Source organism: Pan troglodytes, chromosome 11 (genome assembly GCF_028858775.2).
Source record: "Pan troglodytes isolate AG18354 chromosome 11, NHGRI_mPanTro3-v2.0_pri, whole genome shotgun sequence".
Taxonomy (NCBI): Eukaryota; Metazoa; Chordata; class Mammalia; order Primates; family Hominidae; genus Pan; species Pan troglodytes.
In genome coordinates this window covers 77127235-77145755 of record NC_072409.2, presented here as the reverse complement: position 1 = coordinate 77145755, position 18521 = coordinate 77127235, and the positions used below count along the sequence as shown (strand labels likewise).

Here is an 18521-nt window from a genome sequence, read left to right as displayed (position 1 = left end):
AGCCAGGATGAAGTTGATCTCCTGATCTCGTGATCCGCCCGCCTCAGCCGCATTACAAGTGTGAGCCACCGCGCCCGGCCAAGATGAAGTTTTCTAATCCTCATAGTAATTATGACTATTTCATTCCCTCTCGAAAGATAACAACAACAAAAAAGAGAACGGAATGCCTTTTTCCAGCTGTCTACATTTGCTTTCTTCAACTTTGAAAACAGGCAAGCTAAAGTGACCTAGGATGGCCCTTACCTGTCTGTGATGCCGCAGGAGTCTATCTGGAGGTCCCTGAAACTCCCCAGCGCCCCCTGCTGTACTAAGATGTGATCCACCGCTTTGTCACCAATGGTGATGAGCCTTAGGCAGCCCTGAAACCCTCCCAGGGGGCTTTTACATCCAGAGCCAGAGCTGTTGTCCAGGCAGCCTAAATATGAAGACAAAAATAGGACAAAAGCAACAACTATGACAAAACTATTCCACAGTATTTACTATATGAAGACTGCTGCTCCCGCTTGTTTATGGACATCGGTATGATGTGATGAGCTTCACCATTCATTAGAGAGGTGAGAAGGGGCAAGGTTAGAACTGATCAAATTTAAGATAATACCTGGAATTCAGAATAAGAAATTATGGGGGAAAATTCAGATCTAAAATTCCTGTAACAGGAATTATTTCCCAACCAAGTGAAAAGAGGTTTGGCTTCTTTTGTGAAATCTCATCTAAGAAATAATCATGCATTTTAGCATTATGTAGTATAAGTGAAAAAAATTAAAGTGGAGGTTAAATTAAAATAAATGAAATCATAGCCCAAATTTTATTTAGGATATGCTGTGAAATGTGAAAAATGCTACCTGAAAATATAATTGTGTACTACCATTTATCTAAAATATGTTAAATATCTACCCTATAGGTGTTTTTGTGTGTTGCGATGTATGTATATTTGGGAGTATTTAAAAACATATTTTTTTATACTGACTGGGTGGAAATACCTAGATTTGCTTTTCTAGTAACACTTTCTTTGGTATTAGGTACTTAAGTCAAATATATAACTAAAGATTAAATTCTAATGTTAACAACAACACAAAAAGTAACAGGACCTAACACACTGTTAGGGTATATAAGGATAAAAATTTGCAGTCCAGAATGTTCTATGAATAGAAAGAGATAAAATAGACATTTGATTATTTCCAATATTAGAAGTTAAATATTAAAAGTTTCACTACAACCGTCAGCTAATTTCACCTAAATTACAAATGGCAATGCTTATGACATCACTTCCCTTTACTATGTGGGCTTGTTTTGTGAAATAAGAACAGTACTTATAAGAAGCAGTGGTGAGTGCCTGACTTTGACGTAAGCAGTATTACTCCACACCAGTCCAAGCATATAGGAAAGTAGTGTCTTGAACTTACTCCCACCCTCTGAGTTACAATATATAACCTAATAATGGAACTCTAAGTTTGAAAAGTAAGGAAAAGGATGAAAGTACACACTCTAGTTAAAGAAAACACAATAACTGTAAAATCTTTTTATTTAAAGACAACTGTTTGTAGAAAGAGTCATATTAATTCAGAATAAAATCATAAGGCATTTGTCTAAGTCAGGAGTCTGCAAAGGTTTTCTGTAAAACGCAGATAGTAAACACTTTTGGTTTTGTGGGTCACACCTGGTTTCTTTTGCATGTCCTTCTTGTTATAATCCTTTAAAAATACAAAGCAGGGCTGGGCGCGGTGGCTCACGCCTGTAAACCCAGCACTTTGGGAGGCCAAGGCGGGCGGATCATGAGGTCAGGAGATCGAGACCATCCTGGCTAATTCGGTGAAACCCCATCTCTACTAAAAATACAAAAAAAAAATTAGCTGGGCGTGGTGGCGGGTGCCTGTAGTCCCAGTTACTCGGGAAACTGAGGCAGGAGAATGGCGTGAACCCAGCAGGTGGAGCTTGCAGTGAGCTGAGATGGCGCCACTGCACTCCAGCCTGGGCAACAGAGCGAGACTTCTTCTCAAATAAAATAAAAATAAAAATAAAAATACAAAGCAATTATTCATTTGGGCTTATATAATATGCCATGGACCGTGATTTGTCTACCTCTGATCTAAATGAATACTTAATTTTAACATACAAATATGAAAGAGGCACCTCATTTCATAATGGTGTAATGCCAATGACAAGAGAAATTGAATTAATAATTAATTTAATTGTATATTATGAAATTATATAGCTTTTAAAAATTTTATCCTTTGCCTTATTTTAAAAAAGAGGCCTGCTTATGTTGATTCTGTAAGTATTGTCTCTTTCAAACTTGTGAGATATAATTTCTTATTTTCTTTTCCCAATCATTCAAATATTAGGTATTAAACCTAATATTTGGCATGACACTTTGAGTCCATGCAAATACCCTTTTCTCCAAAGATTATAGTAAATATACATCAATATTTATCACTAGAGGATTGAGTTTTCTTTACAGTGTTCATTAAAATGAAAAAAATGAAGTATAGAATTTGTACTTATGTGTTTTTCATTGACCTCTCTTTGACCTTATATTGTTAATCACTAGCACAATTTCAAAAAATAGTCAATGAAGATTCCTCTTACTGGAATAAATGAAGCACCTCTCAATGCCTGTACTCTTATTTCTTCCCTGAAAGTTCCATAAAAAATAAATGTTGTGTTTAGATTTCTATTTTAATAACTGAAGCTTTATATCTTTAACTTTAATATTTTCTGCTTTAGATTCCTAAAGTAAAAGCCTCCCTCATATTTATGGCTTCTTTTTAGCTTATCGAAACTATACATAACCTTACAGACACTTGGAAGTTTAACATTTAACACCATATTTGTTTAAAAGTTTGAAGACTAAAATCTTTTATATTTTTATATTTACAAAAGAAATATAAGTTTAAATGGTACAGCAGAACCTTCTGAAGAATGGGATAGAGAGTGAACTTTGTATAATTCTACTGCATCTCACTAATCATTAAGAAATAAACACATTAAGAACTAAGAGGATTATTAATTCAATAAATAATTTCCTGTAATGAATTATAGGAATATCAACAGTTCTGCTAATCTTTCTTTCACCATGTGGTGTTTCCTGACACATAACTTAGGTTATCTTTTTTTTTTGAGACCTGAGTCTCGTGCTGTCGCCTAGGCTGCAGTGCAGTGGTGTGATCTCTGCTCACTGCAAGCTCCACCACCCAGGTTCACAGCATTCTCCTGCCTCAGCCTCCCGAGTGGCTGGGACTACAGGCACGCGCCACCACACCCTGCTAATTTTTTTTTTTTTGTATTTTTTTTTCAGTAGAGACGGGGTTTCACCATATTAGCCAGGATGGTCTTGATCTCCTGACCTCGTGATCCACCTGCCTCGGCCTCCCAAAGTGCTGGGATTACAGGCGTAAGCCACAGCGCCCAGCCAGGTTATTCTTAAAAGAAAATGAATTCAATAACTCTGTTAGAAAAAAAAAACTAAAATAAATCCAGGTGTCCCGCAAAAAGTTATGAAACTTTCAGGACAAATTCTAATCATAAAGTACTGCATGGATATGAAATCAAACAAATAAAGATATTAAGACCCATGAAAATTTTAGCCCGGTTATTTTAACTTGTGTAAGCATATGAGGTTGGCAAGAAAATTGTCACTGTGTGTTATTGCAGTGACAGACTTCAATGCAGTGTTGCCACAAGTTCTCAGTCTAGCAGCTTCCTACAAGAAGGATGTGAGGACTGGCGACACAACAGTCAATTTTGTATTCTCAATATCATGGAAGGAGGCATGGCATTGAACAGCAGAAAGATTCCATAAAGGTAAGTTTAAAAGAATTTGACCTTCAGTCAATCTCTATTTCAGGCATGAATGCAAAAAAATGCAGGCTATATGCACAACCTGCAACCGTACAGAGTGCTGCTTGAAAAACACTTCAAAAAGATGAAATCACAGACCAGAAAAAAAAGAATGGACAAATGACAGTACAGAAGATAAGTCTGCATCTGCGAATTAGACTTTCTCTTTCTCTCTCTCTTTCTTGACAGAGTCTCGCTCTGTTGCCAGGCTGGAGTGCAGTGGCACCATCTCGGTTCACTGCAACCTTTGCCTTCCAGGTTCAAGCAATTCTCCTGCCTCAGCCTACCCAGTAGCTGGGACTACAGGCTCCCGCCACCATGCCCAGCTAATCTTTGTATTTTTAGTAGAGACAAGGTTGCACCATGTTGGCCAGGCTGGTCTTGAATTACTAACCTCAGATGATCCACCCCCCTCAGCCTCTCAAAGTGCTGGGATTACAGGTGAGAGCCACCACGTCTGGCCTAAACTTTCTATTAAAATAAATCTAGTGAGATCCAGAAATCCACATCCACCAGTGATTTGTTCCAAGTCTCTCAAGGTTTCTTTGGTGCAAATAACATTTTCCATTTATCTGGCATCAGGAAATTGGTGGGTTTTTCTTCTTCTTCATTTCTTCATATTAACCTGGCTACCCATGGGTAGAGTCAGCAGGGCAACATTAAATAGAAAAAAAAATAAGATGCCCCCATACGATGGCCTGAGAGTGGAGACCAGTGACTCAAAAGCAGAAGGCTGGTTCCAAAACGTCAAACTTCTGCAGTCTCAGCTTCAGGTGAGGAAGGCAGCTCTCACTCAGGGAAAGAGCCAAAGTTAGAAACAGTGCAGCTCTTGCCAGTCATTGACCTAAGGCCAGGCGGCTCCTCAGATGACCTGCAAATTGGGGACACACCACGGCATGCAGCAGCTGGGCTGAAGGATCCTGCTCCCAGTGGGTTTTTGCAGGGGACGTTCTGATTCCCTTAGCTGACGAATATGATCCTATGTTTCCTTATGATTATGAGAAAGTAGTGAAGTGCCACAGAGAGGAACGACAGACACAGCAGGAGCTAGAAATATGAAAGGAAATAGAAGAAAGGGAAAAGAGGCCTGAAGACAGGCAAGAAGTTAGGGGAGTTCTGATCAAGGCGACCAAATCCAGATTCTGATGAAGGGGAAGATTAGGAGGGAGAGAGGAGGAAAAGTAGTAGGGTGGAGCTGCCATTGCCCTTCCCACTTCTCTGGTAGAGAAAGACCAAGAGTCACCCCGAGATTTTCCTTATGAAGAGGATTCAAGACCTCAGTCATGGTCTTCCAAAGTAGCCATTCCTCCCCCAGTGAAGGAGGAACAGGACAGACTGAGATCTCCAAACCGGCCTAGCAGCTCCTTCCTCGCTAACGTGGTGGGAAAGGTGGCGCACAACATCATGCAGAAGCGCGGCTTCTGGGAAGGCCGGGGCCTCGGGGAGCACCTGCAGGGGCTGCGAGATGCCTTTCCGGTGGGGAAGACTAGCAAATCAGGCGGCAAGATCATCGTGGGCGACGCCGCAGAGAAAGATGCATTGAAAGATCAGGTACAAATCCACTGACTGAAATACTTGAGTCCTACTAAGGTGGTCCTACTAAGGAACATGGTTGGTGAAGGGGAGGTGGAAGAAGACTTGGAAGTTGAAACCAGAGAAGAATGTGTGATGACATATTTTTCAGTTGATATGGTTTCCTATGAGACATAGCATCATTAAGGATAAAATAAGTGAAACTGAAAAGAGTATAGTTAATCTAGCTTTCATAATGAGTTCATTCTGTTATGTTTCTTTTTCTTTTCCATTGTCAATTTATATTGGCTCAGAGAAAACAGGCTTGATGGATAAAGTCCATGGTATTTCCCAATTTTGCCATGAAAAATATGGCAAAGTTGGAAAACGTGTGATATGTGAAATTCTTGGTGTCCCTGATGATGAAGCAGTACAGACCTTTTTAGAATTTGAGAGTTGAGTCAGCAATTAAAGCTGTTGTTCACTTGAATAGAAGGTATTTTGGTGGCAAGAGGATGTTTTTACATTTGTACAAATTCAGCATCTTGGATTTGGTGGAAGAAGTTTGATTTTAAGAACTAGAGCATGAGTCATCTCTGGTGACCCTTAAATGACCAGCAGGCTGAGAAAAGAAGGAAAAAGGTCACAGCCTCCATGGCTGTTAGATACTGAGACTCTTGGAAGGACCTCCAAGGTATACGTTGATTGATCCCTTTTCATTTTGTGGTTTTTAAATATTGTATAAAAATCCAAATCCTTTTTAATAAATAAATAAAATGTGCAGCTGACTAGTTTCAATCATTGGTAGATATTATACTGTAGGAATGAAGTTAGTGTCTGCAGCTGTACATATTCAGGCCATTCTAAATATATAAGCTAGTTAGGAAGAAAATACTGTGGATTTTATCCATCAAGCCTGTTTTCTTCAGGCCAGTATAAAACAAATGGAAAGGAAAAAGAAACATAATGAAACGAACTCATTATTAAAACTGGATTACAGGATTAATTTTAATGTTTTCAGTTTCACTTATTTGACTCTTAGTGATGCTATGTGTCATAGGAAACCATATGAACAGAAATATCCCAAGAAGTAAATTTGCTTAGAAAACAGAAAAGGGCTTATTAGTCTCTTTCAGTGCACTGCACAGCATTCAAGAAGAATTTGGGTCATGTGGTCTTTAAATTACTAAAACGAGTAATGAATACTAGCGGAACCAAAGGCTGTTTCTATGTGAAGAAATGATCTATTTTGGGTTTATATACATCAGTAAAATTTAACAACCAGCTTATGCTGTTAAACATGGTGGTTAGAGCTGGTGTTTCCCGAAGTTTACTATACAGATGGGTAAATAAAGTTACAAAAGCACACACAAGGAATGCAAAATTCACTGGAAAAACTAGGTATGTTAAGAATATTTTAAAAACTAAATTTTAGGCTGGGCATGGTGGCTCATGCCTGTAATCCTGGCACTTTGGGAGGCTGAGGTGGGTGGATCACCTCAGACCAACCTGAACAACATGGCAAAACTCTGTCTCTACAAAATACGAAGAAAAACAACAACAACAAAAATTAGCTGGGTGTGGTGGTGCAGGCCTGCAGTCCCAGCTACTCCAGAGGCTGAGGTGGAAGAAGTGCTTGAGCTTGGAGAGGCAGAGGCTGCAGTGAGCTGTGATTGCTTCATTGCACTCCAGCCTGGGCAACAGAGTGACTCCCTGTCTAAAAAAAAGCAAAACAACGCAACACCACCCCCCTAAATTTTATAAAGCAAATCTAAAAGCAAAAATGAAAATTGCCTAACAATAGCAAAATGGGACAGTAGAACTGATAAAATGTGGTATATTCATGTAACAATATATACATTCTTTTGAAAAATTAGCAATATTTTAAACTGTACATATATGATCTATTTCACAGTAAAAATGAATAAAATTATGATATGCATAAAAATAACACAAAAGCATTTCTCACATTAGCATGTATATATTTATGGAAATGGGCTCTTGAATAACAGGACGTTATAAAATCTCACCTGTAGAATTTAAACCCTAAAGGTGATACTATATTTATACTTTGACAAATCATTTTCTGTAATCAACTTTATTTAGTATCACTTAAAAAAATGAATAGTACTTTCATTCTTATCCCTTTTAGTGCTTCCTAAATATTTTACTTTTGAAATGATAGGTCTTGGATATATTGGCTTATTTGTTTTTTGTTATAAAATCTGTCATCTATAGCAAATGTTTTAATACAATTTGAGGCACATATGCACACCTCGGAATATGAGGAAAGAAAACAATCAGAAACTTTGCAGATTGACATTGTCTGTTTTCACAGTTGCTCTGTGGAAAGTTTGTCTGAAGGACCGTTAGAGTTTAGAAAATGAGTTTTATAATTTCCATGCTGACAGCCAATTTTAGGGATGAATTTTACTTTTTTTTTTGAGACGGAGTCTCACTTTGTCACCCAGGCTGGAGTGCAGTGGCGCAGTCTCAGCTCACTGTATAAGCTCTGCCTCCCAGGTTCATGCCATTCTCCTGCCTCAGCCTCCTGAGAAGCTGGGACTACAGGCGCCCACCACCATGCCCAGCTAATTTTTTTTTTTTTTTGTATTTTTAGTAGAGACGGGGTTTCACCATGTTAGCCACGATGGTCTCGATCTCCTGACCTTGTGATCCACCCGCCTAGGCCTCCCAAAGTGCTGGGATTACAGGCGTGAGCCACTGTGCCTGGCCGAATTTTACTTTCATATTGTGCTGTCTCCAACATAATTTTAAAAGGATTGTGGAAAAAAAAATAGTAAAATGCAAAACTATACTAATACTCTCAAGAAGCACCTCAAGCATTGATTAGCAAATGTATCTTATTATTTACAGAGTTAAATGACATTTCTAATGACCAAGGACTTTCTGAGTAAACATCCCTGGGCAGAAGATTTATTGCACCCTTCTGTGACCTCCCCACTCTGACTGCCCTCTCTTAGGCTGCAGTGTCTCTTGGCTGTACTCAATCATTGACTGAGCTGGCAAATATTCTGTTTATTATTGTCTAGGAAAGGCTGATGCGCTCCCTGACTTGGTAAAATGTTTCACTGCATCATTACTGGGCAATAAAAATAAGTTGAAATAACCGACTGAGTAAAACTATTAGGCACTTTGGGCAAAGCATGGCCTTTCTTCATGCCGCAGTGGGAAATCAATAAGATGCTCCAGAGGAGCCGAGTCTCTGGGGATACCTGTATGGTGCAATAAAACCAGCACATAAAGCAGTGGAAAAGGTAACGGCACTCATTTCGCACTGTTACAATTCCGTTGGGCAGAATGATGAAGGGAAGCTCCATAAAGGGTGGTCTATTTAAAATCGGTTCCTGAGTGTGATCTTTTATTTAGGCCTATCTGGAAGACATGCATTTCAGTCCTTAATTTGTAGTCTTTTTTCAACAACCCCATGAAACAAAAGGGATCCAGCATGGTGATACTGTTTCATGGTGATACAACCCCATGAAACAAAAGGGATCCAGCATGATGATCCAGCATGGTGATACATAATGATACTGTGTTATTTACCTGGAATTTGGTAAGAGAGCAGATTTGTAATGACTTCACTCCCCTCTGCCATCAACATGGTAACTATGTGTGATGTGATGGATGTGTTAATCAACTTGACTGTGGTAATCAGAACACAGTGTATACCTATATCAAATCGTCACATAGTATACCTTAAATATACAGAATTTTTATTTGTCAAATAAATATTTTAATTTTTTTAAAAAGGGATTTATGGCAGTGTAGCAGCAGTGGGTGGTAAGGTCTGGGTCGGGTTCAGCCCCAGGTGGGAGGTGGCGTCAGGGAGGAACCCAGTAAACAGCTCTGGCCTTGCAGGTGTAACACTCTAGGCCTCTGTCTTCCTGAGGCGTTGTTCCTGCATGTTGTCCCAGCGTCTTCCCTCTCTGTGTGTCTCTGCACCTCCATTTCCATTTTTCATAAGGACACTGGTCATATTGGATTGGAGCTCACCTTAATGACCTCATTTTAACTTGATTACCTCTGCAAAGATCTTATCTCCAAACAAGGTCACATTCTGGAGTTCATATGAATTTGAGGGAAAACAATTCAATCCATAATATCATCTCTGAAATAAGGACAACTTTACTTATGCATATACAATTTGGGTTGTGGTTGCTGCGTTATCTGTTTCAAACGGGTTATGGGCTCTTCTCACACTTTCAGGTCAAAGGGGACTTTGGAATCCATAGTGTATCTATGTATGCATGTATGATCATGGGATCAGCCTTCCCATTTCTGTCGCTGTGTCCCTATATGGTTCATGATCATGTATGTTACTTCACTCGAAGGCCATACACAATCCAAACAAAACAAAACACAGAAACTGTGTTGGCTATTTTGACTTTCTGTTGAAACTATTCTCTTTGGTCATATATATATTTAAAAAATATTATATATATATATTTTAAAAACATTATATATATATATATATATATATATATATAATTCAAGTGATTATCCTGCCTCAGCCTCCCAAGTAGCTGGGATTACAGGCACCTGCCATCATGCCCGGCTAAATTTTTTTTGTGTGTGTATTTTTGTAGATACAGGGTTTCACCATGTTAGCCAGGCTCATCTTCAATTCCTGATCTCAGGTGATCCGCCGGCCTCAGCCTCCCAGAGTGCTGGGATTACAGGCGTGGGCCACCACGCCTGGAGATATATATAGATATATATATATATATATGTAATCTTTTTCAGTATATTCTCAGGGTGTGTTTGAGGAAAGCTTTTTTTTTTTTTTTTTTTTTTTTTGGCCATTGTCCAAGGGTTTAGAACTGAATGGGAATGTCTGTAAATGGATCTGATGGAGGTTGGAATGTGTATCAGCTTTTAATCATCACTGTAACAAATCACTAAAACATTCTCTTTATTATCTCTCACTTTAGAAGTGTGGGAGGGCTGGACTGATGACTCTGCTTATAGTCTTACAAGGACAAAATCAAGGTGCTCTTGGGCTCCTTATGAAGGCCCTAGGGCAGAATGTGTGTCCAAGCACATACAGGTTAGAGCAGAATTCAACTTCTTGTAGTTGTAGGAGTGAGGTCCCAATTCATCACTGGCTGGTAGTTGGGGCCTCTCAGCAATGTCAGGCTGCCTGCATTGCTCTTCATAGTGCCCAGTTCATTTTCTAAACCAGCAATGGTGCAGAGAGACATTCTCCTGCTTCTAGTTTCTCTGGCTTCCCCTCACCCACACCTCTCTTCTGTGTCTCTTCTGCCTCCAACCAGAGTTAAATCTCTTAAGTGCTCATGTGATTACATGGAGCCCACTGCATGAATCACGATCGTCTCCTAAGGTCTGCAACCTTAATTACATCTGCAAAATCCCTTCTGTGATGTAACATATTCAGTTTCCAGGGCATCTTGGAGAGTCATTCTCATTCTTGCTGCCACAAAATATTCCTCATTCCTTCATGAAATGTTGTTTGCTTTCATATATTTGTCTCTAGAGAAGCATCAGGTATTTTCTCAACATCCCTTCATGTTAAAAACCCTCAACAAATGAGGCATTGGAGGAACATAGTTCAACATAGTAAGAGCCACCTATGACAAACCCACAGCCAGCATCATACTGAATGGGCAAAAGATGTGAAGCATTCCCCTTGAAAACTGGGACAAGACAGGGATACCCTCTCTCATTATTCCTACCCAACATAGTACTGGATGTCCTCGCCCGAGCAATCAGGCAAGAGAGAGAAATAAAAGGCATCTAAAATAGGAGAAAAAGAGGTCAAACTGCCTCTGTTTGCAGATGATATGATTCTGTACCTACAAAACCCCATCGTCTCTGCCCAAAAGCTTCTCGATCTGATAATCTCAGCAAAGTTTCAGGATACAAAATTAATGTACAAAAATTAGTAGCATTCCTATATACCAACAACATGCAAGCTGAGAGCCAAATCAAGAATGCAATCCTATTCACAATGACCACAAAAAGAATAAACTACCTAGGAATACAGCTAACGAGGGAGATGAATGATCTCTACAAGAAGAATTACAAAACACTGCTCAAAGAAATCATAGATAACATACAAATGGAAAAACATTCCATAATCACGGATAGGAATAATAAATATGGTTTTTAACCATATTGGGCCATACTGCCCAAAGCAATTTATAGATTCAATGCTATTCCTATCAAATCACCAATGGCATTCTTCAAAGAACCAGTAAAAACTACTTTAAAATTAATATAGAACCAAAAAAGAGCCTGAATAGCCAAGGGAATCCAAGGCAAAAAGAACAAATCCGGAGGCATTTCGTTAGCCAACTTCAACCTCTACTACAAGGCTATAGTAACCAAAATAGCATAGTACTGGTACAAAAACAGACACACAGACCAATGGAACAGAATAGAGCGCCCAGAAATAATGCCACACACTTACAACCATTTGATCTTCAACAAAGTTGACAAAAACATGCAGTAGGGAAAGGACTCCCTATTCAATAAATGGTGCTGGGATAACTGGCTAACCATAAGCAGTTCCTAGACCCCTTCCTTACACCATATACAAAAATCAACTCAAGATGGATTAAAGAATAAAATGTAAAACGTGTCAGGTGCAGTGGCTCACGCCTATAATCCCAACACTTTGGGAGGGTGAGGTGGGAGGATAGCTTGAGCCTCGGAGTTTGAGACAAGCCTGGGCAACATAGCGAGACCTCGTCTCTACAAACAATAATAATAATAATAATAATAATAATAATAATAATAATAATAAATTAGCTGGATGTGGTGGCACGTGCCTGTAGTCCAGGCTAATCAGGAGGCTGAGGCGGGGGAACCTCTTAAGCCTGGGAGGTTGAGGCTGTATCGTGTCATTGCACTCCAGCCTGGGCAACAGGTGAGACTGACTCTAAAGTCTCAAAAAAAAAAAAAAAAAAAGTAAAGCCTATAACTACAAAAATCCTGGAAGATAACCTAGGAAATATAGGAAATGCCATTTTGGACACAGGACATGGCAAAAATTTCATGACAAAGACACCAAAAACATTGCAACAAAAACAAAAGTTGACAAATGGGGCCTAATTAAACTAAAGGGTTTCTGCACAGCAAAAGAAACTATCCACAGAGTAAACAGACAACCTACTGGAAGAAAATATTCACAAATTATGCATCTGACAAAGGTCTAATGTCTGGAATCTATAAGGAACTTAACAAGAAAGGAAAAAAAACCTACCCCATTAAAAAACGGGCAAAGGACATGAACAGACACTTTTCAAAAGAAGACATACATGTGGCCAACAAGCATATGAAAAACTCCTCGGCATCACTAGTCATGAGATAAATGCAAATCGCAACCACAATGAGATACCATCTCACACCAGTCAGAATTGCTATTATTTAAAAGGCGAAAAATAACAGGTAGCTGGTAAAGCTGTGGAGAAAAGGGAGTGCTTATACACTGCTGGGGGAATTATACATTAGTTCAGCCATTGCAGCAAGCAGTTTCGTGATTTCTCAAAGAACTTAAAGCAGAGCTGCCACTCAACCCAGCAACCCCATTGAGTACACACCCAAAGGAATAATAATCCTTCTACCATAAAGACACACAGACGTGCATGTTCATTCACAATAGCAATGACATAGAATCAACCTAAATACCCATCAACAGTAGCGTAAAGAAAATGTACATATATACCATGGAATACTATGTAGCCATAAAAAAAGATGAGATAATGTCCTTTCTAGCAACATGGATGGAGCTGGAGGCCATTATCCAAAGTGAACTAACACAGGAACAGAAAACCAAATACCATGTATTCTGACTTAGGAGTGGGAGCTTAGTATTGAGTACCCATGGACACAAAGAAGGGAACAATAGACACCACAGCCTACTTGAGGGTGGAGGGTGGGAGGAGGGTGAAGATCAAAAAACTACCTACTAGGTACTATGCTCATTACCTGGGTGATGGAATAATCTGTACCCCAAGCCCCCATTACATGCAATTTACCTATATAACAAACCTGCACATGTATACCTCTGAACCTAAAATAAGTTTAAAAAAAAAAGAGAAGCAACACGTATTTTCTGAAGGAAATAGTAATTATATATGAATATACATTGTCAAAGACTATAATGTTTGAGATTTTCTATTGCTTATTTCATTAGTTTCTTTCTGGACCTATTCCATCTGGGCTAGCAGCTCTGAAAACAAAGTAGTGTGGATCAAACTCTGTCATCTGTTTCTGTCACACAGATTACAGCCCTCATCCTGAAGGAGGGACAGATTTCAGTCCCATCCTAATAAAAAAAAATCTCTGTTCTGTTTACTGTTTTTTTCTACTTGGTTTGGAAAAATTTTGTTAGAGGCAATTGTCGATACCACATATGGCTGACAGCAGGTATAGGAGGTATCCTGGTACTCATACTTGGAAACCCTTAATTTGGCATCATCCTCAGCACATGAAATTTCTCAGATCACTAACAATCTTGGACCGATGATGATTCCTTAAGCCAACTTCACTCTTCTGAAAAGGTTGGCGGGCATGTCTGCATTTTTCTGAGGACTCCTATGTTATCATCCACTCAAGATACACGAAGGCATTAACTAATTTTAAAAATCTTGGCCTGGCACAGTGGCTCATGCCTGTAATCCCAGAACTTTGGGAGGCCGAGGCGGTCGAATCACAAGGTCAGGAGATCGAGACCATCCTGGTAAATATGGTGAAAACCCTGTCTCTACTAAAAATACAAAAAATTAGCTAGATGTGATGGTGGGTGCCTGTAGTCCCAGCTACTCAGGAGGCTGAGGCAGGAGAATGGCGTGAACCTGGGGGGCAGAGCTTGCAGTGAGCCGAGATCGCGCCACTGCACTCCAGGCTGGGGGACACAGCGAGACTCCGCCTCAAAAAATAAAAATAAATAAATAAATAAAAATCTTAAGCTCTTCAGGTTTACTTTGTGTCTGCTTAGAGGAAAAAAGCATCCAACTACAGATATAAATGTATCCATTAATAAAAGGTAAATGGAGGCACAAAAGTTTATTTGAGCTAACAGTGATTCATGAATCACTGTTGAAGCAGCTTCAAATGGGAACTGGTTCAGGGACCCTTTCAAGGGAACAAAAAGGGACAGCTTCTGTAAGGTAAATATAGTAGCAAATTTTTCACTGGTTGTACTTATACAATTGCCTTATTTGGTTGATCCTGCTGGAAAGTCTCTAGTTATATAAGTTAATTGGCTTCTGATTGGTTAGCCTTAAGTTTGACTTTTTCTATTTTTAAAGACATTTACAAGAAATAGCTCAAGTTAAGTTTTGCTTATATTGGTAAATCAAGCAAAGTTAAGGCCACTTAAAAGGCTTTGTCTGGTCAGAGATACCTCAGGCCATTTTAATTTTCTTTAACAATTTAAATACACCTGTGTGCCAGAGGACAGCTCAGTGAAGTCTTTGAATGTCTGTGGCTGTATATTTGGAAAAGTATATATTCTTTGCGAAATACCACAAATACTGATGAGGTAAAATGCAATGTATAGGACTGCATGTATATAACAAGTCTTCTATTACTAGATCTATACTTCTGTTTACATACAATTTTTATTACTAAGAAAGGCTGAATATATTTACCTTTCCAGTAAGAATTACAAGTAATTAAGTTACCTCAGTAATACTTCAGTGTTTAGGTACAGTGCAAGTGGCTCTCTGTATCTGTGTCCAGCATGGAATTTCATACCTAGTTGAAAACTTTCTTACTTGAGAGTGAGTTTTCTTATCATATATGTGGTGATATGGGATGATAACAGAATGTTGTAATGTACAGGCATCCATGCCCCCATGTGATGTTTTCTCACATGATTGTTTCTCTTAACTGTGGTTTCCAGATATAAAAGCTTAATCTTTGGATCCACAGGAGCATTCTAGAATACATAGCAGGGTTTTGCTGTTATTCCTAGTGGTTCTTTTAATTTAAAAAAATCCAAACTTCCTTTATAATCAAAAGATCCACTTGTTTCCATTTCTTTAGCTGTATGAGTTCTCATAGTCAGTTTGGGCTGCTATTAACAGAATCCCATGAACAGAGTGGCTTACACAACAAACAGTTATTTCTCTCAGTCTGGATGCTGGAAAGTCTAAGTCTGAGTTTGAGGCAAAGCAGATGCAGTGTCTGCTTCACAGACCACAGTGTTCGCCTTATAACTTCACATGGCAGGAAAGGCAAGGGAGTTCTCTTGGGCCTCTTTTATAAGGGCACTAATTCCATTCATTAGGGCTCCACCCTCCTGACTTAATTACCCTCCAAAGCCTCCTGACACCATGACTGTGGGGTCAGGATTTCAACATATGAATCTGGGGTGGGGAAGCAAACATTCAATACTTTGCACCAGTGTAACACCAATTATACTGGATTCATTTAATATGTTTGTCTCCTATTAATTAATATTTGTTTACATTGTCAATGTTTTGAAAGTACTTCATAATCAGTATGATATTTCCTATTACGCCTTCGCCATGTAAAAAATATTTATCCATCTATCTATAAACTGAGCTGTGTACTAATAATGATTCAATAGTATAGATTTAGATGTAGACTTAAATATATAAGTAATATTTTATGTAAGCCAATGACTTCAGACAGTACGATTTGTTTTGTTTTTATGAGCTAACTGTTAGAAGTATAAATGGATTTATCTGTTGTAGAGATATGACTATGATATTGTTTGAAAGTTTCCACTTATTTACTACATGTAGCTCAAATATATTTTTCTTTTAATGTTAAATGAAAATATGAAGTTATTTAAACAGCAAGTAAACTTTCTGCAGATGCTTATTTTTGTATTGGGAAGAAAAACTGATTAAATGTTTCATGTTTTTTATAAACTCAAAAGGTATTAATTTCATGGCTAGAGATAAATTATTTCTTAGTATCAACTTGGTTTAAATTTGACTAGAGACTCAAAATGCAAAGCAATAAAGATAAAAAGTGGTTCCACTGCCAGTGTCATTCAGTTGCCTTCTCTTACCTCCAAAATAATAGGTGTCACCTGAATCAATGAGCACAGCCACCAGGGGCTGAACAGCTGTGTCATCGTCCACCACCACATTCATATGGCTCCACTTGGCAGAGAAGGACACAGAGTGCCACTGCCCATCGTTTAATCCAGCACCTGGAGGAAATACAGTCAGTCAGAGACAACTCTAAATTATGAGCTCTGTAAACACTTGAAAACAATTTGATTCAGATCACTGAATACGTCAGAGAAGAGTGGTATTTACATGTTCATGTATCACTGAAAAAAAAATTAACCACCTATCTTTAATTTAAAAATTTCATTTATTACGAAAATAACACATGAATAAAAATATTACTCTTTCTGAAGAATCACTGTAACAAATTCTGGTAATTTGCTTAAAGTAACTAGAATTTAATTATCAAATATATACAGTAGGAGCCTTTACAATGGGATAAAAACAACACAGTTTGGTTTAATCTTCAAATGCAAAACTTACTTGCTTTACTGAATCTAACAAAAACATTTTACAAGAATCAAGAAAGTGAGTTGATAAAAAATATGTCAAGAATGATTGTGAAAAGTTTTTTTTAGAAAAAGTTGACACATAATTGCACATACTTATGGGGTGTGACAGGATTTGAAATGGAAGATCACTGGATGTCTGGCTTACTGTACCTATTAATTAAGGTAAACCCTGCTTTCACTGTCTGAGCTATTTTACAGCCCTGTAAATTGTAGAAAACTGATAGTAATGCAAAATGACTTGTACCCATAGAAATACAAATGACTTGTGCCTGGCGAGGTGCAGTTGCTTACTGAACCATTTCATATCTGTCTGTAATTCATTTTGGCATTTCTTATCTGCCTGTATGTGTAGTACTTTGAATTATCCTCCGAACTGATTGTAACATCTTACTGGTTTCTTCATAGATTAGTTAAAATCTTTAACATATATTTGTGTGTTTCTGAATTAACAAATTATGATTATAGATATAATTATACTGTCTTTTAAAAGTTATTATTCGCTGGGCATGGTGGCTCATGCCTGTAATCCCAGCAGTTTGGGATGCTGAGGCGGGCAGATCACCTGAGGTCGGGAGTTCGAGACCAGCCTGGATAACATGGTGAAACCACATTTCTACTAAAAAACAAAAAATTAGCTGGGCATGGTGGCACTAGCCTATAGTCCCAGTCACTTCGGAGGCTGAGGCACAAGAATCACTTGAACCTGGGAGGTGGAGGTTGCAGTGTGCTGAGATCACACCACTGTACTCCAGTGTGGGTGACAGAGTGAGACGCTGTCTCAAAAAGATAAAATAAAATAAAATAAAAGCTATTATTTAATATTTGATAAAAAATGCTTAGGAAAGAACTGGAGTTGTACTTTATATATGTGCAATATTTTTATATATTTACACTCACATCCACATTATTTTATGATTCTCAGTAGTAATTATGAAATTAATCCTGTCAAATAATTTGGTAACAAAATGAATTGTCTTTGATGGTAAATTTAAATGTTAAGGTATTTAAAATCACTAGAGGTATTCCGTGCTTTCTTTTACCTGATAATACGTCAAAGATACATGCCAATAAATGGGCTAAAAATAAGATTAGCTTCATGAGGCCTATTAAATTAACTTTGCACTGAAGTTTAAAATTAGGCCAAGATTGAAACTATTTCAGAAGTTACATATATCATAATAAACTTTAGACTAATAGAAATTTTCCTATAAAGTTAACATTTTACTTGATAGTCTTGGGAAACCTGTAAATTATTAAAATGACTCTATGCTTCATTTATTTTTCTTCCTAACATGCATTTATGTGAAGTTAGTATATTATTACCATTTCAAATGTAGTACTTCTTAAAAATTAAACATTAACATTAATATTTTAGCTTTTCCTTTTAACCTTCAGTGATGTATGAAACAGAAACAGAAGTAGTAATAAAGTGTAAGGAAATAAATTATTCTTTAAAATCAACCAAGATTCTGGATGTCTTCAATGTAAAACTAGGCATTGTCTAAACACAATCTGGAGGATTATATGATTCTGCAGGTTTCTGTGCCTTTTACCTTCTTTGAATTTTTCTTTTTTTTTTTTTTTTTTTTGAGATGGAGTCTCGCTCTGTCACCCAGGCTGG

The 18521-nt window shown here is 38.1% G+C and overlaps 1 protein-coding gene and 1 pseudogene across 15 annotated transcripts in view; one reads left to right on the top strand and one right to left on the bottom strand.

Annotated features, from left to right (window-relative positions):
• The window catches only part of CNTNAP3 (contactin associated protein-like 3), a 237260-nt gene that overhangs the window by 80421 nt on the left and 138318 nt on the right, over positions 1–18521 (bottom strand). For 11 of the 15 annotated variants that reach the window (XM_054658845.2, XM_054658840.2, XM_054658842.2 and 8 more), the window contains exons 9-10: positions 16385–16528; positions 244–415 (exon numbers count right to left, since the gene is read on the bottom strand). In XM_054658845.2, the coding sequence (XP_054514820.1) occupies positions 244–415; positions 16385–16528 (316 nt within the window). The remainder of the gene's footprint in view (positions 1–243; positions 416–16384; positions 16529–18521) is intronic. The other 4 variants (XM_054658849.2, XM_054658850.2, XM_063787842.1 and 1 more) reach the window with 1 other exon arrangement.
• Positions 4518–16500, top strand: LOC129136037 (splicing factor 45-like; annotated as a pseudogene).